The sequence below is a fragment of the Dendrobium catenatum genome, unplaced genomic scaffold (assembly GCF_001605985.2).
Source record: "Dendrobium catenatum unplaced genomic scaffold, ASM160598v2 fragScaff_scaffold_756, whole genome shotgun sequence".
Classification (NCBI taxonomy): domain Eukaryota; kingdom Viridiplantae; phylum Streptophyta; class Magnoliopsida; order Asparagales; family Orchidaceae; genus Dendrobium; species Dendrobium catenatum.
In genome coordinates this window covers 444,903-468,397 of record NW_021319218.1, presented here as the reverse complement: position 1 = coordinate 468,397, position 23,495 = coordinate 444,903, and the positions used below count along the sequence as shown (strand labels likewise).

Sequence of the window (23,495 nt, the reverse complement as noted above, 5' to 3'; positions counted from 1 at the left end):
TCTCTCTCTCTCTCTCTCTCTCTCTCTCTGTGGACGGAGGAGATCGGGCAGGGTTTGAGGCGGAAGAGGCGACTGGAGCTCAGGAGATCTCTCGGTTTCGTCCTAGTGGAGATCGACGAGAGGAAGGGCGTTGGGACTGGTTCGGCGAACGGGCACGGATGGAGCTCGGTTTGGTTAGAGAGAAGTCTCTCTCTCTCTCTCTCTCTCTCTCTCTCTCTTTCACGAGATTCGGCCGAAGAGAAGCAAAGGGAAGAAAGAGGCCTGTGGGAGGGAGAAGGGATCGCGGAAATGATCGAGCGAGGACAAGGCCGAAGGCCTCATTTCTTCGGGCTTTTAATGACGCGATGTCTTGGGAAGGAGCGGCGTCGACGTGCGAGCGACGTGCGTAGGTCGTGAGATGGCAGCGTCGACGTGCGTCGGCGAGTCGTGCCGAGATCGTGGCTTCGGCAGAGAGCAGGTGAACGACCCTTTTTATTTTATTTTATTTTATTTTTCCTCGGTACAGAGGTCAACACTGTTATATGAATTCCTTACATTTTGATGATATTTTTATTCCATCAAAAATGAAAGCCCTCTCTATGTTATGTTGATCTTTTATCCTGCCAAAAGATATAGCCTCCCTCCATCAATATTTTACATGAATCTAGGGAGAAAAAAGCCAAGGATTGGCATGATTAATATTCGAGAGAGGCCTTCATGCTGCCATCAAATAGCACTTGTTGCAATAATCATGTGAGTTTGAGGTTGCATATGCCGTGTCATATAAAACTTTTGGTAAAATATGCATTTGAAGAAAGCTACATGTATGTCGCTTTATAGTTTCTAGAAGTCACAAGACACAAACTTTGAATTTTGGCTTCTTCGAGTAACTTACTATAGCACCTACAGATGAAAGTATCCATTCTTAAAATTACAAAAATAACAAAGAATATTATAAAAAAATTTGCATAAATAAAGATGCCACAAATGACAACAGTCTCAATATTCATGCAACTGGATATTAAAAAATGCCAGTAGTTATTAAATAAAAATTTAAATGCGTATCATCTCTGTTGATCAAGCCCATAAGTACCTAAGTTCAACCTCGTCACCTGCTGGTTGATACAAAGGTCCTGGTAAGATGTCACCATTGATTTGCCTTCTCCACATTGCAATTTCATAAGAGTCATATTTTAGTGTCATCCCAAATTCAAGGCACAACACAAGTGCTTGATTACTCTTAAACCCATGGCAATAAATCCCAGCATGATTAGCTTTTTCAACAAACCAAAAATTGGCCCTAAACATTGAACCAAAACATATCTTAGTAGTTGTGGGATTTTGTGGCACAAATGCGAGTGGTTGCTTGATGATGTGTATTGGAGAGATCACTGGGCTATTGGATCATTTATGCCATTAGAGGGTGTTTCATGTGGAAGTAAAATCAATGCAAATTACATGGATAAATGAGCATGAGCATAGGCTTGGTGGATGCAATGCAAGTGATCAGTGGTGGGTTTTGAGCCTAGAGATGATGTGAGAAAAGACTTTGGTGGCTTTGATAGCATGTTAGAAGGGAGGCAAAATTATAAGGACTACACCTTTATTGATTTTTATCATATTAGTGGAAGACTGTGCCTATATATGTAGGCAAGAAAAGAGATCATAAAGGAGAATATCCTAAGAAATATAACAATAATAAATAGTGCATATTTATACTGCAAATAGTTAGCCCGTGTAATAACTTTTGAGAAAAATATCAAAGTGGTCCCTCGACTATTTATGGATGACCATTTTAGTCCAGTGCTATCTAAATATTCAATTTACTCTCTTTTAACTCAAATTTGATCCAAAATAATCCAACAAAGGGAATAATTCAGATCATATTTAAGGAATTAAAAGGCTAAATTAAACACATTTAGTCCGGAGCTAACATAGCCCGTACAAATAGTCCATAGGCCATTTGACCTTTTTTTTCTCAATAATTTACATATGACAACAACAATGAATAGAGAAAGATTTCTTAAAACCAGGCCCATATCGCATCACATGACTATATCGATGTTAAAGTTTAATTTTTTTTGTTTTAACAGTGCTAGTGTTAACTTTTTTTCTTTTAATGAGGGCATGGTATTCTTACTGTACTATTGAGCTTATATTATGTATTATGATCTTCAAAACTGAGTCATTGAATTCCTCACAAACAATATTCTCTTTTCCAGATTCACCCAGGAGCACTAAAGCAAGGGGGGCTGCCCTTGGTTGCATGTTGCTTGTCAGCTGCTCAACAAGCTAGGGTAAGAGCATAAACATCCTGTACACTTGAGTAGTCATTTTAACATGAAATTAATCTGTATACATTAATGTGTGTGAGTGCATTTATGTGCATGTGCATCCAAGTGTAGTAGGTAGTAAGCATGGTTGATATTAAAATTCGTTAAACATAGTGTGTGAAGGATAGGTCATTCCTTGGGATATTAAAGTTTTGACAAAAGAATTTCCAAAATAATCCTCTTGACTATTTGTGGGTGACCAATTTAGTCCCAGAGTATCATGTTGATTTAATTTTGTCTCTCAACTATACGAATTTATCCAAAATGGTCCCTCATGTTATAATTATGACATAAAATGGATCCTATTTTAATCCCTCGATTGTATAAAATTTACCACAATTTAGTCCCAAAGGAACTATTTTGGACCAATTTTATAAGTCGAGGGGCTAAATTGGAGCAATGTGATATTTTGAAACTAAATTGGCCTATTTGAATAGTTGGCGTGGCAGGGTGAGGGGACTATTTTGAAGTTTACCCCGAAGTTTAGATGACCGAGCATAAATTTCCATTATAATGGATTGCAAGTGCTTCATTTTTATCAACCAGAAAATGATGCTCAAACATTTTGTAATATAGTCATAATGATAGGAAAATTAAGATTTCGTATTTGCAGGTTAAAGATATGTGGGCTCCGAAAATTCGCACCCCGACCTCTTCGTGACCCGTTTTCTTTTTTCGGGTTGTCGATGAGAGTTTTAACAAGTTCCAAAAAGGGCTGGGTTGTTCATGGGCCAAGTGCTGGACAGCAGGGAAATCAGCCTAGTATAGTGGGCTGTGTGTGAGTATGAGAGTGAAGGGGCCTGCTGTTTGTAGTGGGATGTATAAGGGCTGTTTTGGGTTGGATTTAGGTGTGAAGGGGCTGTAGTTATTGGGCCAAAGGTTGGAGGAAGTGTTGATTCAGCAGTGGTAGTTTGGTTGAGTTCAGTGGCTGTAGGTAGGGACTTGAGAAGTTGCTGGCAGCAGTTTAAAGAGGAAGAAGGAATGGGTTTGGGCTGCAGCTTTACTCGTTTTGCTTGCTGGCTAGGTGAGTGATGAAGTCTGGAAGAGATGTGGTATCTTGGGCTTTGGGTTTGTAGTTGGCTGTAGAAGAGAAATGGAGGATTAAACACTCTCTGTTATGGAGAAATTGAAGAGAGAATTTTGTTTTGTGAGGAGATCAGTTTGCTGTAGGCTGTGAACTAGATAAAGTTCAGCCTTTGCTGAAGTTGGAGGGTAGGTCATGATATGTAGAGAAGAAAAGGATTGGTAGGATTGGGTGAGCTGCTGGTGTGCGAGTAGTTTGGGTAGAGGAGGGGTAGGTGTTGGCTGTAATGGTTTTGACAGAGAGGCGGCTTTTGAAAGCAATTGTAGTGAATGTCCAACTACTAGGAGCAGGTTGGGAGAGGGAATGGGAAGAGTAGAGCTGCAGCTTCGAGATTGTGAGTAGGTAAGTAAGTGGCTGAGAGAGCACCTGCACTTGCTGGAAAAAGTTGAAGGTGGTTGGGTGAGGAGGCAGCAGCTGGTTGAAGTGGAACTGGTGGCTATTAGGCTAATGGAGGTGGAGTTGTCCTTGGAGTGGAAAGAGAAGAAGGAAGGAGGCGATGGAAGCTGCTTTGAGAGGAAGGGAGTTTGGGAGCTTCGAACAGAGAACGTGAGAGGGAAGGGCTGCTTGTGAGGTGGAGATCGGGCAAGGGAGACAGGAGCTGGAAGTTCAAGATGTGGAGAAGCTGTAGCATCTGAAATGAGAGGGAATTAGGCTTAGGTTATATTTGCTTATTGAAGTGAGCAGCTGTTTGCAGGGATAAGAAGATGGGCAGCTTGCTATATTGAGGGATTTGGCAGGATTTTTGGCAGGGATATGGGCGGCTGGTACAGAAAGATTTGAGCAGGTAAGGGCAGTTTTTTGAGGCTAGTACGATAGGATTTGAGCGGGATAGGGAATGGGCTAGAGTGGGAATTTATATAAAAAAAAAAAACAGTTTATATATATAATCTCAAAATTTTAAAAATAAGAAAGATAAAAATATAAATCAACATCTCAGCAATCCCTTATTATTTGTGCATCTCGTTTTACGTGCTACCAGCACCTCGATATGATTGAATGACTCTTTCTTAGCAAATTCGATGTTCTAAGCGCATCGGTGTGATCTATTTCATGATCGGATAAGGTTTTGAGCCATTTTAATGACGATCGAGGGTCCCGATGCTCTTATAAGCAACATATCTATTACTTGCCTTCCTCGATATACTCAATTGTGAAATACATATAGAGGTCAACAAGATACTAATCTTCAGAAGGTCAAGTGAACATTCTCCATGGTTGTAAAACAGTTTTCTTGTCTCGTCAGGAAAATTATCTTCCCATTTTTCTTGAAATATTTATTTTTCTCATGAGTTTCATAAGATAGGATGAAAATTGGTATAGGGTATTGATTGGGAAAAGATCTCAAATGCATTAAATCCTGATCAGTTGGTGGATAATTGCAGTTAACTGGGTTTCATAATATTTCAAAATTTATAATTTGGATTACTTCATTCCATACTTTTTTGTTTTATATTTGTTTAATAAACCCAAATTAACTAGTAGTGTAACTAGCCCAATCACACACTTTTCTTTGCGACAAAAGTACACATTTATTCATAATAGATAGCAAATAATTCCCTAAACAAATGTAATCACTTCATGTTTCACAAACAATGCAGAAGGGTGGTTGTTTTGTAATTGAAAGTGTTGTGTGAGCTTCATTTGTTGAAATGCATGCTTAGTAATCATTAAAAATATTTATTCCAAAAGTACAAATTGGTAGAGTGGCACCTAACTAACAAAAGTGCATAAAGCAAAAAATAATACTTGAAATGAAAAATAGGAAGGGCTTAAAACCTAATTATGCGGAGAAGAAAACTGGGTGGAGAAATCATCGTGAATATAAATTTTAAAAAAATGCCTTTCCATGTATTAAAGAGTGAAAGGAGTTTCTCTCATCATTGCCTTTTTATTTTTTGACAAACAAGATACAGATGCGAATGATATTATGCTTAGTTTTTAAGGGTTCTCTGCAAGCTAAAGGTGGATTATTACTATGGGAAGGTGAGGATAAATCATATCCAGCTTCAAAAAATCCAATTTAGTAGCTGAGCTAACTCTATTTTTTTTTTAATGAGATAAATTTCATGCTAATGAAGGTATGCAGAATATTCCATAACTGATTTTGAATAATAACTTATGTGTTTAACTGCACACTTCTGTTTATGTTTATATACTCCTTGATGTAAAAATTGAATGTTAAGAAAGCTATTACTGTTAATTTTTACGTGGATGATATATTTCGATTGAAAGATCCCACCTTGATTTTACAGGTACCTATTACAGTACATTTTGATCATGGATGCTCCAAAACTGAGCTGATTGAAGCTATTGAGTTGGTATTGTGCAATCATTTATTAAGTTGTTAATGATTTCTGTTTTAAAATTCTATTTACTTTTATCTTCTGACTCCTGAATCTTCCGGTCCATCTGACAAATATGCAGGGATTTGATTCTATTATGGTTGATGGGTCAAATCTTCCCTTCAGAGAAAACATATCATACACAAAGAAAATAGCAGTTTTGGCACATGCAAAAGAAATGTTGGTCGAAGCTGAACTTGGCCGGTTATCAGGAAGTGAGGATGGCTTGACCGTTGAAGAATATGAAGCCAAACTAACTGATGTTGCTCAAGTATGTATTGTGTTTGTTTTGAGCTGCTTCATGTTAATTTTCCTTATAATTATGATAATTCTCAACAACTATGTTGCAGGCTGAACAGTTTATTGATGAGACGAGCCTCGATGCTCTTGCAGTTTGCATTGGAAACGTGCATGGAAAATACCCAGCTAGCGGCCCGCGCCTCAGACTTGACTTATTGAAGGTTGGTTAAATGTCAATAATAGTTTAATGGAAGACTGGTATGAGTGATGTTTTGCAAAAGAATCTTATGAATTTAAGGCATTTTAATTGATGTTACACAACAAAGTAGAGAGTAGAAGAAGGTGAATAAGCTAGAGGAAGAAGAGGCTGCGAAAGGAAAGAATAATAGATAGAAGGGTGTTGCCACCTCTGACTTGCTTCCAGTAGAAAAAGACTAGGTTGGATGGGCGAGAGAGATTGATATAGGATGATTTTTCCTGAATTATTACTTAAAAGATTTAAAATTTGGCAGCAATTTAGGAGCAAAATCCTTGCTGCAAAATAGGAGGTATCAAACCCACTGGATTTGTGAAAAATGAGAGGCCTGTTTCAGTTGAGGAATAAATCTGCCAGTTAGATAGAAAGGGAGGGAGGGGGGAGAGAGAGAGTGAGAGAGTCAGAGAGAGAGAGGGAGAGGATAGGAATAAAATTACTAATACAATTCGTATCATTGGTAATTTTGTTAATCGATAATAACTTGCAGGAAAGCTTAGGAATTAAGTGAACTGAGTTAAGAACTAGAGAACTAGCGACATTGATTGTATCAATGTCAGTTATGATATTGAGCCAACGGGAATTTTAATTTATAATCCTTTAGGCTCTAATCAAGTTTGAAATAAGAAGGCATCACCTATATTAATAAAATTTCGAAGAATGCACTGGAGGGGAACTTTACGAAAAGCCTCAAAACGTGAGATTCGGACGGCAGTTAGAGTAATGAGGTCTCGTGACTTTGGAGAGGCTATGGAGCTAGCCCAGTTAGTGGAGGATCAGAGGTGCTAGAGGCCACAACTCAGGAGGTTCATACATAATGACCACCAACTTTTTGGCATCCAAAGAGCCGACACCGGATATTCTTAGGGAGTCCTTGAAGGATACAATTGTAGGAAGGAGGCCTAGGGGAAACTTCAAGAAGCTCGCAGAAACGAATTTACATGAGAAGAGGGCGAGGATGTGCTTCAGATGTAAGGACAGGTATACACCGAGGCACGAGTGTAAGGACCAAACACTTCAGGTTCCCACTGTTTATGATGATGAGAAAATTGAGGGAAACGTACGAGAGAACGAAGCAACTGTTTCCTCTATTCCACCTTGAGGACAAGGTGGCACTTTGGGAGGGGAGTATTGATGATCGGCCGTTTGATTGGGAGAAAACTAAGAAGTTTTCTAATGAAGAGGGAGTTGTTTATGAAGCTTCTTAATTAAAGGGTTTTGTTTAGAAAAGCTTTAATTATATTTGGGAGGTAATTATTTAGGGAATGAGATCTAATTTGAATTCAAAATCTAAGAGGTAATTATTTATGGAGGAGGAATTGAGGGGAAATTGTTTAGGAAAGCTTTTATTACAATTGGGAGGGAATTATTTAGGGCAAGAGATCTAATTTGAATTCAAAATGTAAGAGAGAATTATTTAGCGAATGGGGGCTGATTTAGGAGGGAATTAGGAAGAGATTATTTAAGGCTAACTATGTTGTTATTTTGGGGAGAGGTGATTTGTGTTTGTTGTAGTCTTTTTTAAGAGGGCTCTAGCCGGCGGCTAGGAATTTGAGAGAGCCGGATCTTCTTTTCCAATTGATTATCCAATTGTATCGTGCTTTTTCATTCATATATCTTTCAATAAAAAGTTCTTGACTTCTTGTGTGTTCTTTTTCCTAATTTTCTCAATTTCTACATCTACTTCCTATCAGACTGTTACTAACTTGTTTTCTAACTTTAAAAAAAAAAATCCTTTACAGGCAAAAAGTTAGCTTCACTTAATGTATCATTAGCTTGAAAACCAATGATTCATTAATATCCATGAAAAGCACTTCTTTTTTCCTTGTGTGCATTACAGAAAATGATACATAGGAAAATGTAATTAAAATCATCATTTGATCCCAACACCAACTGTTGTTTCAGCCTAATAAATTAAATGAACAATAACTATGTACTCTTGAAATAATTCCGCACTGTAATATATATTACTGCCTGATATTTTGTATCATAATAATGATAAGTTAAGCTAAGACTCAAAAATGTTTGGGCGTGCGATGTTATTAACAATTTTATTGATTTCCAGGACCTCCGGGAAATAACTTTAAATAGGAGTGTGAGTTTGGTTCTCCATGGTGCATCTGGTTTGCCCGTTGAACTTGTAAAGGTACAATTGCCCTCCAACATTTTTTATTTTTATTTTTTAATTTTCTTTTCCAACATTTTTAATGCTTAAGTTGATAATATACTCGGATTAGTGCTTTTCTAACCTCTTTAGAACTCTAAAACGTTTTATTTATCCATGATAGAAAATTGAATATCTTTATTTTCATTTCAATTTTTTTTTAATATTAAGTATTGATCTTGTTAAAACAATAATGTTGTATTACACCTAGAGATGAAAATGATGGAAATATGGTTTCTTTTGGTTAAAGTCAAGAATCTATATTATATTTTTCAGTTCTAGTGACAGTGCCTACAATTTGTAGAAGAGTAAAGAATGACTTGCTACTATTTTTTTGCCTTGGTTGGCTTTGATCCTTCAGCTTTCATATTTGTGTGAATCCGTTCCTGACTTTCAAAATGTGTGTTTGCTCCTTCATTAATTGAATCTGTAGTGTGGGAAGCGAGTTTTGGCATCTTTTAATTACAAATGCTAATGATCTCTTTATTTTTCAATCTCTTTAATTGTAAATGCTAATAATCTTCATTAATGATCTCTTTACAAAATGCAGTGGCTTACACTATGTTTTTGTGATTGTTGTTCTTAAAAATCCCTAAAAACAACTTCTAATTATTTTAGTGTCCATTTGGTATAACTTTTTTAATGCTTTGACATAATATAAAATATATTTGGTATGTTAAAAAAATATAATATTTGTATTTTTATTTTTATTGAATATCATATATGTTGATCTATGCATCACTGGCGACAATGGTTGTGACCTGTGTGGTGACAACGGCGGCGATGGTTGATGGTGGTTATTGCTGGGTGACAACAATGATAGTTGTTTTTAAAACACGAACACCTCAAAATTATTTGGAGTGTTTTTAAAATCAAAAAAATAAAAAAGCACTAAACAAACATATTTTTTTAAAACAAAAATAAAAACCAAAATGATCTCAGACAACCTTCGAGTGTTTGTGTTTTCTTCTTATTTGTTGTCTTTCTTACCAACTCACACCTAAGGGCATCTCCAACCGAAAATCTCATTTTTCACTCCAAAATACAATGAAACTAAAAAATGTCATGATTCATCTCCAATCGAACTCCATTTTGCACGCTTCTGCGAAGTTAACCGTGTTTCTTCGACAAATCCGGTTGAGACAGAAAAATCACATAGGTGAATAGTGCAACGCCAATATTGACGCCGCACTGTTCACCCTCCACTACTTAGCAATTTTTTTGCCGTTCAAATGAAGCAAACCAGCTACACCTTATAGTCGTTTGGAGTTCGGCTGGAGACATCCTAAGCTTGTAAAATGACCACAATACACAGAATTTAATGAAAGTTGATAGTTTTATTGTGTGCTTCCAGATTTGCGCGGCCTTATAAAAGAAGCATTTCGTTTTTATTTTTGTAAATGAATAATATTTTGACGTTAATGACATGCAGTGTTCCTGATTTGAACAGGCATGCATAGAACTGGGTGTTAGGAAATTCAATGTGAATACAGAAGTCCGAAATGCTTACATGGAATCTCTGCGGAAACCGAGCAAAGATTTGGTTCATGTGATGGAGTCGGCCAAGGAGGCGATGAAAGCTGTGATTATTGAGAAGATGCAGCTATTTTGTTCTTCAGGAAAAGCATAATGAATTGCACATTCTGAACTGGAGGAGTTATGGCTTTCTGGTGTATAAACTTCTTAGATTGTTAGCTTTCAAGCATGACTGGAATTCCGGTATTTTCTATTTCTCAACTCTAACAGGCTAAGCAATTTACTCATTAGTTCAGAAATAAGTTTTATTTTGAGATTCAATTGCTCATTTAGTCTATAGATTTTCGTTATTTCAAATAATCTGTCACTCTTTCTTGATGAAATAATGTGATTTTTTGTCACCTTTTGCTGTTTTTGACTTGTAAAATGCATCTATTTAGAGGCATCTTTTCACAGCGCAGGCTTAATGATTTTAAAGTGAGATTCTTGGGTTTTGATTTATATAAATTGTTTCTGTATGCTGTAAAAAAAATGATCATCTGTCAAAGTAGAAAGTTAAATAGTCAAATATAGCTTCCAATTAATCTCATGTGATCAACTTATGATTCATTTGGGATAGTTTTGACTGTTTTCTAAAATAGCTTTCTAGCATAAAAATTTTTTAAAAGTAATAAAAAATAGTACTCTAAAGCTTTTCCAAATGAAGCCTTAGGCTTCGTTTGGGATAGCTTTTTTATTGCTTATTAAAATAATTTTTTTGAAGCAATAAAAAAGTTGTCCCAAATAAAACCTTAGTCTTATAGTATTATATTTCTATAAGTTAATCTCTCGTTTATATAAAATTGATCTTAAATGATTCCTACGATAGAAATTAACTAAATTTGGGGATAAGATTGATATCAATTTAGTTGAAGAATGATCATTTGGGTTTCATTTTGTATAGTTGAAAATTTTAATTAGAAAAATGTGATGCTTTAGGATTAAATTTGTCACATACAAATAATCATGGAATTTTTTTTAGCTTTTACCCTGTTAGTAATAGCCCATGCACTTGAAGTCCCTGTTCTTTTGATGAAAGCTCTAGTCATTATATTGCCACTAACTTTGGAAGTACAACAAATAAGCCATGTAAATTATGCAATCTTGATTCTTTGGATTTAGAAGATAAACATAGCTGATGAAGTAATAACTATGGGCTTGGTAGGTGTGTGCCTCCTAGGGGTGTAAGTGAGTCGAGCCGGCTCGTGAGCCAGTTCGAACTCGACTCGTTAACGAGCTCGCGAGCCAAGCTTATCGAGCTTCGAGCTCGAGCTCGAGCCTATAATCGAGCTCGAATGATAAACAAGCTCGAGTTGGATCTTGAGCCAGATCGGCTCATGAGCTCGCGAGCTGGCTCGTTTAATATTTATTAATTAAAATAATATATAATATATATCATAATATATTATAATATATGTTAATGAATATATATGTTAATTAGAATAATATATGCTCAGACAAGATACAACTGCGGTTGTTTTAATTAAAGTAATGTATAAACTGTATTATAGTATAGGTTATGTGAGTCCCAAGTGTAAGTTTCAAGTGACAGGCTAACAGTTTTTTTTTTTTTTTTTGGAAAAAAAAAAGTAGCTCAGGCGGGAAAAAAAAGACGGACTCGTTTAAGTCAAATCAAAAATGGAGAGGCAGGAAAATGCCAAACTGAACTGAGCCGACTCGAGCTCGTTTACTGCGGAACGAGCTCGAGCTTGAGCTCACCTGTTGAGCTCGACTCAAGCTTGAGCTCGCTTTTCGACTAACGAGCTGAGCTCTATAAGGCCTAAACTCGAGTCGTTTACACCCCTAGTGCCTCCTATAGCTTGGATTGGCATATTTAGAAAAATATATTGCCTTTGTTAGGAATAATTGTTGTGAGAGTCGAGCCCTCATAGGGCGAGCACCCCTTCAAGCGAGGGCTTATTAAGGCCAGTACTAAGAATATATGCATCATTAATTTGATCTCCAAGAGGCAAGCTAATATGTTGCAAGCTCAATTGGGGTGAATACCTACTTGTCTATAGCCTTGTTATGGTGATTGCTCCTTGAGACAAGGCTTGTCTGCACATTGCAAGTTATTTATATGGACATGTATAGATATACATTTATGAACCTTTAATAGTTTTGATTGAGGCTTTTTTTAGGACCGCTTTTTTGCTACTTTGTAAAGTTGATTTTGGGTATAAAAATCTCTTGAAAGCAGAGAAAAATAATAGTATGAAATTGTTCCAAATGAAGCCTAAATTTAGGCATAAATATATTCAAGTAGAATTTAAATTTCAGCTATGAAGTAATCTCTCTTGTAAATTCAAGTTAATAACAACTCTTGTACTATGAGTATCATCTCTCTAATTTTGCTCAATATTAGATATTTATTTCTTCCTCTCTAAGAGCCACTTTTTTTTTTTTTAACAAAACATAATAATATATTAGATCGAAAGAGCGATTACAAGAAACATGAAGCAAATGCAAAAACATGAGAAGGCCAAGACTCCCAGCTTCCCAAAAGATAGCTCGAACCGTCCAATTTGGTGGAAACAAACGCGAATCAGCTGTCCTGACGAGAACAACACCAAAGGTTGCCACGAGCCATACTTTGTGAGAAGCGAGCCCCAGCCACATCATTGCCCGGCTCAACAACCAACCACAAAAACGAAAAACATAGTTCTACAAAAATTAAACCCACTGAAAGTGTCAACACGAAGGCACAGAGCATCAACAGGATCTTCCAAGCAGCCCAAAGAACAGATACCATGACGAACCAACCAAAAGGCCTTCCAAATAAACCAAGAAGGCAGCACCAGCAAGTTAATCAACCCCAACCACGTCTGCCCCTCCCACGAGCTCTACCACGAGAGGCACCATAAACAAGAGGTAAATCACGTAACACGGCAAAAGAATTGCCAGCAACCTCATCCCCAGACGATTCCAAAGAAACAGAATCTGAATCAGAATCGGACGCACCCTTAAGCCAATCCAATTGAACACGAGCATCCAATCCCGAATTGTCCCCCACATGATACACTAAGCTTGGAGAATCAATTAACATAATAGGTACATCCACAAAGTTGTTATTAACTAAACAATCGTTCACAATAGGAGGCGAGCTGGAGGTAGCAGAAACCTCACCACCACCCGCACCCAAATTCTCAGAAGGAAGAGCAGACTCAGTCGGGCAATCCAAAACAACATGATTTAAAGAAATATCACCCAAAATAGTCGGGGCTGACACCACCGACAAGAAGGGACCAGCACAAAACATGACCATCAGCACTAAAACAAGGATGAGGGGAGGCAGCAATAGGATCTAAAGTGGCCATATTAAAACCTTGAGGGACAAAAGGTAAAGCGTCAGGGGACAAAACATCAACATCATCAACACCATTAATCTTACCACTCGAAATATTCTCATCATTATCCACATCAATAACCACATTTTCAACAGCTAAAATAGATGGAAGGGAATCCACATTGACCAACTGAACCACAGGCTCCACACACAAAGCAGTAGGTGAAGAAATGGGTTCAACAAAGAGCATTGGCTCAGCCTCAACAAGAGAAGAAGAGATAATCGGTTCAGAATTAATAACAACCTTATTAGCAACCTTAGGAGGCACCGAAAAGTCAACCCCAGGTTTATAATTACTAGAAAAATGCCCAAATTTTTTACGCGAAGAACAAAAGGGAGGGAAATCTTCCAAAACAACATGCTGCACATATCCAATAGCTTCAGGGCCTAACCAGACACAATCGGGATAGGATTTAGTGACATCTAATTCCACCAACATACGAGCAAGGGAAGGCCTAGACCCAATTGAAGTAGCAGTAACAATTCTTAGAGGCTTTCCAAAAATCAAGCCCAAGCCATGAAGAACGCGGGGAGAGTAGAGATGGGGGCACACCTGAGAGAAAGACACCCAAATGGGGATAACCGACGACTCGACCCCAATATCCACAATGGGCGACCATTTGATAAGTTTCATAAAGCAGTTGTAAACTAACTAAGATCCATGGCAAAAAACTCGACAATAATCAAGATTGTTGTTGAGCTTAATGAGAATATGAGACGGGTCCAGCAAAATAACGAAAAATTCACCATTCAACTTTAGATTAAAGAAAAACCGTCAAATAGAGTCCAATGAAGGACGCTTAGATGGGAAAAATCCGATTAGAGAGAACTGGAAAGGCGCAACAAGCGCAGAAATTTCGTGTTCCGAAATCCAAAGAGAGGGTATACCACGAAAAGAGGAAACCCTAAGCTCCGGAAAAATGGGTTCATTAGACTTTCCCGCAAGGACATCTAAAAACGAACGAGAAGAGGAAGAAACCCCTAAAAAACAAGGGTCACTGAGCTTCGGCGGCATGCCGGCAACGCCGGACAGAAACACAAAATCAAGATCCACCAGAGAGAGAGGAACTTACCTGGATGAACGAAGCAGACAACGCCACCACGGCGAGAAACACCGGCCACTAGAACACACCGGAGAGAGCTAGGGCAAAAGCCCTAGCAGAGCAGGAGCGAAAAGCGAAAGCATCTAAAGAATTTCTCTAAGAGCCACTTGATCTGTAATTGAAGTTAATATTTTAAAACACATTTTAAAATACTTTCATTTGGGTTCTTGAAGTATAAGTTGTGCTTAATATTGATTCTTCAATCAATAAAATTACTAATAAAGTATAAGATACCGAAATTTTATTATTTCCTCCAACCTTGCTGGGCCTGATTGCTGGTATTGCAGACTGACGTGGGCCCATAAAACGAATAATAAATGGGCTCCTCAAAATCCCAAAAGACTAACAAAGAAATCACCCAAAAGCATATATTTTAAGCCAATTTAATGAATTATCATGTAATTTAAGGCTCATTTGGGAGAACTTTTTATAGTTTTGCTTTTTACATCATAATTATAATTTTTTTATCATTATTTTTTGATAAATTTTTGTACTAAGAAGTTGCATTTAACAACGGCTTTCAAAAAAAAAAAATTTCTCTACAACAGTTTTAGAACTACCTTCATAAAAGTTATAATCGTTCCAAATGAACCCTTAGAGTCTCTTTGAGATAGTTTTTGCATTGCTTTACTTTTTAGATATAATCATAATTTCATTTGGCTACAATTTTTTGTTGCTTTTTTACTAGGTTTGAGATTTTTACAATGGAAAGTTATTTTTTATAATCAAATAGTTAAAAATATTTTCCCTACAAAAACTTCATAATAAAAATAATTACTTGAAAATTATATTTAATAAACAGTTTAATTGAAAAATGATTGAAATATCATTATATTTAACACCATTAACTCCAATATTAAATGTTATGATAAAAAAGTATCAATTTAAAAAGCCGAGTGACCAAATTGATCTTTCAAAAGAGTTGGGAATCATTTTAATCTCTCACAAAGAGTTGAGAAATCATATTAATCATTTTTTTTTTAAATATTATAGTCATCCCAAACAGACTTTAATTTCCAACATATTTATGCTATTTTTCATATTATAACAAATCCCTTACACCTGCACAAATAATTTCAAGTCAAACAATAACATGGTACTACACTTTGATCCAAAATCCACTTTGTACAGTTCAACATAATATTAAATTCGAAGGACTCAATAAAAAGCAAAGAAAAGGTTCAATAATAATAGGCCTCACATGCTTGCCACCTTTATTATGATTACTTGGCGAAAGATAAAATGAATAGGTAACACAATTGCACTTTACATATGTTCTTTCTTTTATGTACAAATTATCATAAAGCATCAGAAACTTTACAAAGCTTATCATTATATTCTCATTCCATGTAGGAAAAAGGGGAAGAGAATGCACTATACTGCAAACAAATCAAGCCAAGCCGAGCAAGTTCTATTTGTTCATGTTTGAACTTATTTATTATCAGCTTGTTCAAGTTTGGTTCTAGCTTGATTTGAACTTTTTCATTTGTGTTCAAGTTTGATTCGTTTAAAATGATAAGTGTTCGTGTTTTGTTTATATTTGATTTATTTCGTGTTTATCGAGCTATTAATGAGCTTTACTTTCTAGTTTTTGGTTGACTTAACAAATGAGTTTTATCGAGTTTGCTAACAAATAATTGTTATAGAGTTTCTTTGTGAACATAGCTAGCAGGTGTTTTTTAGCTATCAAATAACCCAGTTCACGAGTATATCTAACGAGTACTTTTGAGCTACCAAACAAAGCCATGCATGAATAAATGAGCTCTAAAAATGTATTCTTCTTATAAACAAATTTGATCATGAATACTTCATACAAATAATTCAGCAAACATGAACAAATACCTCTTGCTCGTGAATAAATTCATTATAATGAAAAATTATAATATAAAAAATGAAATTAATTTTACATAAAATAAGAATCATTTATTAGAATAAAATTAAAATTTGTGAGAAAATATATCAAATATATATTTAAGCCAATCTTAATAAATCTATTTAGTTCCAAACAAATATGAATCAAACTTTTTAATAAGCTTCTTACTAAGCTTCATATCGAATTTGTTCATGAGTTTTAAATGAGATTTATAAACATAAATGACGCGAACATATAATTGTTCAAGCTTGTTTATTTAACTATCAAGTATTTAAAAAAAATATAAGCTTGTTTGATAACTTAATCAAATAATCATGAACGGGTAATAATCGAGCAGAATCACGAGCAATTATACCTTTGTCACCCTCCTAATTGCAAAGAAAAATCCATCATCTTGGATCCTTTTTTTATTTAACATAAACAATCTCATTTTTTTTACTTTCACAACTTTACATACACATATTAAGAAAATGAAAAAGATTACACTAGCAAGGTTAGTACAAAAAGCAGTTTATATATCCCGACATTAAAATCTCATTACATAATAATTACTCATTTTTTAGTTGTTTATAAAACTCGGCCATGCTTTTATTTAACTAGGGGGCTAAGCAGCTAAGCACCTGTAAAACAATTATTTATAAATTCAAATTTATGAATACTTTAAATAAACAATCGAGCAAGCATGAATAAATACATCTTGCACATGAATAAATTCATTATAATGAAATATTATAATATAAAAAATGAAATTAATTTATCATAAAATAAGAATTATTTATTAGAATAAAACTAAAAATTGTGAGAAAGTATATCAACTAAAGATTTAAGCCAATCCTAATAAAACTATTTAGTTCCAAATAAATATGAATCAAGCTTTTTAATAACCTTATTATTGAGCTTCATATTGAACTTGTTCACGAGCTTTAAATGATGTTTATAAACATAAACGAGGCGAACATATAGTTGTTCAAACTTGTTTATTTAACTATCGAGCGTTTAAGAAACTGTGTAAGCTTATTTTATTACTTAATCAAATAATCACAAACGAGTAATAATCGAGCAGAAACACGAGCAGTTTATCACATGATCGATTCATTTGAGCAATTGAGGTCAGAGGGTTCGTTGTCGGGTGATGGAGGTCGGAGAGATCGTTGTCGGACGATGGATGTAGGAGAGACCGTAGTCAACAAACGACAGTGGTCGAAGGGATCATAGTCGGTCAACGGTGGTTGCAGGCACTGTAGTCTGGTGATTATGATTAGTGGGAGCATTATCGGGCAAGGAAGCTCTGAGGGACCTTAGTCGACATATGACATAGGCTGAAGTGATAATAGTCGAGCGACAGCGGTCGAAGGGATTGTTGTCAAGTGATAGAGGTTGAAGGGACCATAGTTAGTAGGTTATGGTGGTTGGAGGGAGCATAGTTGTGCAACTTAAGTCGGAGGTACCATAGTCCAGCAATGATGGTTGCAGAGATCGTAGTCCAGCAACGATGGATGCAAAGGTCATAGTCTGGTGACAGTGATCGAAGGGATCGTCATTGGGTGATGGTGGTCTGAGGGACCGATGTTGTGCGACAGAGGTCGGATGGACTATAGTCAGGAGATTAAGATCGAATGGACCATAGTTAGGCCACTTTGGTCGAAAAGACCGTAGTCGAGGAGCAATGAAGGTCATAAGAATCATAGTTAGGCCGCTTTGGTCGAAGGGACTATAATCGAGCAATGATGGTTTAAGGGACGGTGGTTGGTTGATGAAAGGCTAGATATTGGCGATATAGTGGTTGCAGACATTGAAATTCTAATGGCAGTGAGGGTTTGTCGACGGTGGTGCTCAAGTAGAGCTCTGAGATTCTTCAAGACTTAGAGCTCTCATAACATCTAACCCAAGGTCCAAGCGTCTTCAAAATGTCCCCTTTCATGTAGAGAGTGAGGGTCTATTTATAGATTTTTTTTGGAGTGGCATACCCTATAAATATGGAGAACATTCTGAGCAATTTCAGAGTGCTCTCTTAGACGGCCATGAAGCATTTCTTCAGCATTTAACTAACTTAATGATATTATAATTAAGCAATCTTGGACACATTGGATTTATCTCATCGAGCAGCTCGATTCGACTATAAACATGCTATGTTCGGAGATCATTTACTATAAGAATGCTATATTTGGAGATTATTTGATCATCTAATTATTGTTCTAAAGCTTCTCATTATGTTTCAATCCTTTAACTTAAGCTCATTTGGGTTCGGATTAGACCAACTTTGATGTTATTAGTTTCATCTCTTTGAGACATTAAGTTTGACTATAAGTTTGTTGAAATTGGAGTTCATATGGTCTAAAATTTGATTTGAGAGATTTCCAATTCATGTATACCTCAAGATTCATGCCTGATCAAGCTGGCCCCCTCTTCTTTTTATAAAGTTGAAAACTCAAGGTGTTTTGATCATATTTCTATTATGCTTTGTTGTAATCCCACACTAAAAAAAAATCACAGATTCTTATTTAAAAACTTTTGGTGCAAAAAATTGAGTTTTGAGATGCCCTTATTTCTTTTTATACTGTTCAAACCTCTGGGTGCCCTATTGTTGATATGTACTCTATACTGCAAAAGCTTAAAAAGGCTATAAAAACCAAAAGTTGGGCTTCTTCCAACACAATGTATATCCAATCCATTGCCAACCTCTATCAGAGTCTAACTTATTCTTACAACAAATTCAATCTAACCCTCTTTATATTCATCTTTTTGGCTCCATAAAGGATGTTAACTAGCTCAACCATTGTTATTCTATATTGGTGTCTTGGATTTCTCAAAGATTCAAAGCCATCTGGCTATCCTGTGGTGATGAAGACCTGGGGTTCCTTTATGCTAGGATCAGGTCTAAGCATAACAAAAACTTGAATAATGAAATTACCTCATATGTAGGAGTTCACTACAATTCTAAAAGCAACTCGAATACTATTATTAATCACTTGAAACTTCTCTTCAATTCCCTTAAGCCTCCTCTCTCCAAATCCACTCAAATCCATGCTGATAATACTATCCCATCTCACCTCATCTCATCCCTGGTTGCTTATGTCACTAATAAGCACATCAAACATGTTATTTTCTCTGCTCAAGGCCATGGTGGGTTTACATTTGAGTTTTTTCAAAAGCACTTGGGATATCATGGGAACTCATCTATGCAAGACGGTCAAATACTTCTTCCAAATAGGCTCTATTCCTAGGTGTTCCAAAGCCACTACTATTGCACTTATTCCTATTAGTAATCACTCTTCTAACATTGCTTATTATAGGCTCATCTCCCTTTAAAATTAATTTTTATAAGACAATGGCTAAAATTCTTGCTAACTGGGTGAAACACATTATGCCATGTATAACTCACTTAAGGCCGAGTTCATTCACTCCAGAATTTCATCTGACAATATTTTATTAGCTTCTGAATTATTGGAGGAATTTAATTCTTATGTTGTAAAAAATAAATCTATGCTAAATTTGATATCCATAAAGAATTTAACGTTATACCTTCCTCTTCACAAGGCTAGCTCAGAAGGGTTTCCCTAACATGTTCATCCTAGATTGGAGGGTATCTATTTACTTTAATAGTGCTCTAGAGAGATTTTTGTAATCTACTTTTGGTTTACTACAAGGTTGTCCTTTATCTTCGTACTTATTCTATATCATCATGGCTATTTTTTTCAAATATCTTGGATGATGCAACTGGTCATGTTTCTTTCATGAGCATTTCTTCAAGAGTTCAAAAATTATTCTAGTTATTATATGCTGATGATTTGATTGTCTTTGGGAAAGACAAGGTTGATACTGCTAAGAAACTTAGGGATCTCTTAAAGCAATTTGCTGATTACTATGGTCTACACGTAAATCACAATAAGAACTTTGTTATTTTCTTTAATGGTTGGTAATTCTCTAATGATATTTGTAATATTTTGAGCACGAACCCCTTTAGTAATGTTTTGAAGTATCTCAAGCTCCCCATCTCTGCAAAATGTCTCATCATCTCTCACTATTAGCTCCTCCTAAATAAAATTTCTGACCTTCTTGCTGGATAGAAAGCTAAAACACTATCTTTTACTAGTAGGCTCCAATACCTTAAATACACCATTTGCAATACGTTAGTCTACTAGATTAGAGGTCTTCTTCTCTCTAAGACCCGTAGCAATTTATCAATAAAATTTGCTCTAAGTTTCTTTTTCATGGAGATATTACTTTCAAAAAGCTTCACACCATTTCTTGGAAAAATATTTATTGCCTTAAACGTTTTGGAGGGCTACAACTTTCTTCCACTAATTCCTTAATGATTGTTTATGTATGTTCTCTTATTTGGTGACTCCTCAACGATCGCTATCTGCTATCCAATTAGGTTAAATGTAAATACTCATACATTTGGAAGCCTCTCCCATCGAAAGCTTCAAAATATTGGAAATTTCTTTACACCACTGCTAGAAATATTAAAAATAAAATTTCGCTCACCATCACCCCTAAATCCTCTTTAGCTTTGATATGGGACCCTTGGCTTGATGGCAAGGCTTTACTTGAAATTATAGATCCACATTTATTCTGCCTTTCATTCAGCTTGAGTGAGCTGTATTGAGAACAATTGTTGGAATATTCCTGCCTACTTCTCTCAAGCAATTAGCTATGCCATTTCTAACTCTTCTATTTCTCTCAATGCTAACTCATGCATATGTTGGGAGCCGGTTCCCAATCCAATGAAAATCATGGACACCTTTTCTTTCAATGTGACTTTTCTTTCTCAATCATTTTTCCTCTAAAACCCTTTAGTAAAAAAAAAACAAAAAAGCTAAACTCTTAAACATCAAAATGCATTTTAGTGTAATTGTTAGAATCTTATTAAGAAACTCCACAGTTAAACGTGCTCATCCTGAAAAAAATTATGTGATGGATAACCTCTTGAGAAATTACACTAACATGACAAAATTATAAGGCCCTTAAGCTGAAGCAGATTATATCTCAATAGTTGAGACTTTAGGTTGTTACATTTTCCTTACTGTCTGGTATGAATAGTTTTCTTTTTAGGTCCAATTTTCGTTAGATGTTGGATTATATAGCTACTATGCAAGTAGGGCGATACATTAAGAATCTATTTTATTTGCCCATATGTTGCTCTATATACTACTACCTTTGAAGGGAAAGGAATAATCAAAAGTTTGGTACTAACTTGTTTGTTCTACATCAGTTTGTCTCTTAATTAAGAAAGCTATTCTATAGACGATGATGAATGGTTTACATTCACCTACTGGCCCCTTGATGGTCATCTCGACCATAGATTATTACGTGTGGTGTCTGGACTGTCTGGAGGCGAATCCGGACGCGCCACATCAACCGGATGCACTGAGCCCCGAGTGACGTGGTGCGTCCAGATTAACCTCCGGCCAAAATCATGGCAGCCAAGGGAGCACCCATTTTTTCTTGAAATTCTCAGATGAAACGGAAGCAATTTTTGTCCATCCTGAGTTCCATTTTGGACAAGCGTAAGAGACATAAATGGCAGTCACAAAAGTAAGATGCTTTGAACAAGCGAAGAAGAGAGAATTCACACTGTGATCAAATCGGTCAGCTTCAGTAAAAAAAACGCATCTTGTGCGCCAAAACCCTAAACTTTGATGCAACAGAATCCTAAAGCACTTACATAATGGCATACGCACTTCCGCCAAATCAGAATGAAGAACAAGTGAGTCGGGTTTCATTGACAAATCACGCAAACCGTAATCCCCCATCAATCAAAATCAATCTTCTGCTATAGTCGGCTTCAGCTTCGGAGGCCTACCTCTCCTCCGCTTCACCCCGGATACTGCCGTTGCCGTCGCGGTCGCATTGCCTTTCTCCACAACCGTAGAAGCGCTAGAGACCACGGGCCGATGCCTCTTCGGAGGCCGGCCACGGCTGCGGGGAGTTCCTCCAAGGGTCTTCACTGCGGCTGTATTAGAATACTTCCGCTTCGGCGGACGGCCACGGCTGCGGGGAGCTCCTCCGACGATCTGCACTGCGGTTGCATTAGTATCCCTCCGCTTCGGAGGCCGGCCACGGCTGCGGGGTGTTCCTCCAAGGGTATTCACTGCGGCGGCATTAGAAACTTTCGGCTTGGGCGGCCGGCCACGGCTGCGGGGAGTTCCCCCGATGGAACTCACTGCGGCGGCATTAGAATCCCTCCGCTTCGGCGGCCGGCCACGGCTGCGGTGAGTTCCTGCGACGGTCTTCACTGAGGCAGCATTAGAATCCTTCGGCTTCGGAGGGCGGCCACGGCTTCGGGGGGTTCCTCCAACGGCCTTCACTGCGGCTGCATTAGAATCCTTCGGCTTCGGAGGCCGGCCTCGGCGGCGGGGGATACCTCCGACGGCGGCCTTTACTTCGTTTGATTGGGAATCCTTCGGCTTCGGCGGCCGGCCACGGCGGCGCGGGATTCCATCGGCGGCATTTACTGCGTTTGATTGGGGATATTTCTTCTTCGGCGGCCGTCCACGGGGCCGCGGAGTCGGTGGCAGCGCTCCAGGCGGTACCGTCCGCTCGGACTTTCTTGGTCGGCCCCGTCCCCTGCGCGCCGCCGAGTTCGGTTCGAGTTTTATATAAAGTTCATTTGCAAATAACAGCTCACCTCTCTCCTTCAAACTCTTCAGCGCCTCCGAGATCTCCTCGGTGTAGCCCTCGCGCAACGTGCCGGCATAGGTTGTCTCGATGTATTTGGTAATAGCCGACTTGTTCGATCCCTCCTTCTCTCCGAGCGCCGTGATTGCAGCCAGAACCATCTGCAAGAAGATAAAAACAGTAAGTCCCCCCAAATTCAGCTCAAAATCGTCTTTTGTTTCATCCCAGCTGAAATCGAAGCACAGATCATGAAGTACAAGATCAGGTTTTGATCACCTCATCATATGTTGGATTGGATGCGGCGTTGCTCTCCTCTGCGGCGTTTCTCTCCTCTGCTGTAGCCATGGATGAGTGAGGAGTGGAAGAGGTAGAAAGAATCGTGAATGGCTGTGTGTGTGAGAGAGAGAGAGAGAAAGAGAGCTGGGGGAGCGGAGGAAGAAGAGGACTGATCTAATAAATTAATATTAAATAAATCCGATATGCAAATAAATAATTTTAAATAAAGGAGAGGATAAACCCAACATGAATTTGAAAAAGGACGGCTGAGATCTCCCTGAAATCTGAAGAATCGGAAAGAGGAAGGGGGAGTTCACGAGGATTGATGGCGTGGCTCTATATATATATATATATTGAGAAGCCAAT

The 23,495-nt window shown here is 37.3% G+C and overlaps 2 protein-coding genes across 7 annotated transcripts in view; one reads left to right on the top strand and one right to left on the bottom strand.

The window, feature by feature from the left end:
* Nucleotides 1–15,854, top strand: part of LOC110103930 — a 135,529-nt gene extending 119,675 nt beyond the window's left edge. For 4 of the 6 annotated variants that reach the window (XM_020832825.2, XM_020832826.2, XM_020832828.2 and 1 more), the window contains 6 exons: nucleotides 2,202–2,276; nucleotides 5,649–5,714; nucleotides 5,821–6,009; nucleotides 6,089–6,199; nucleotides 8,297–8,377; nucleotides 9,846–10,156. In XM_020832825.2, the coding sequence (XP_020688484.1) occupies nucleotides 2,202–2,276; nucleotides 5,649–5,714; nucleotides 5,821–6,009; nucleotides 6,089–6,199; nucleotides 8,297–8,377; nucleotides 9,846–10,025 (702 nt within the window). In that variant the 3' untranslated portion in view covers nucleotides 10,026–10,156. Of the gene's footprint in view, nucleotides 1–2,201; nucleotides 2,277–5,648; nucleotides 5,715–5,820; nucleotides 6,010–6,088; nucleotides 6,200–8,296; nucleotides 8,378–9,845; nucleotides 10,157–15,711 lie in introns of those variants that run through there. The other 2 variants (XR_002304008.2, XR_003701372.1) reach the window with 2 other exon arrangements.
* Nucleotides 15,855–21,756: 5,902 nt separating this feature from the next.
* Nucleotides 21,757–23,292, bottom strand: LOC110103940 (HMG-Y-related protein A). Its single transcript, XM_020832839.2, has 2 exons — nucleotides 23,130–23,292; nucleotides 21,757–23,014 (listed from the first exon to the last, which is right to left on the bottom strand). Exons 1-2 carry the CDS (start codon nucleotides 23,196–23,198, stop codon nucleotides 21,998–22,000), a joined length of 1,086 nt encoding a protein of 361 aa, XP_020688498.2. The 5' UTR covers nucleotides 23,199–23,292; the 3' UTR covers nucleotides 21,757–21,997.
* Nucleotides 23,293–23,495: the final 203 nt, after the last annotated feature.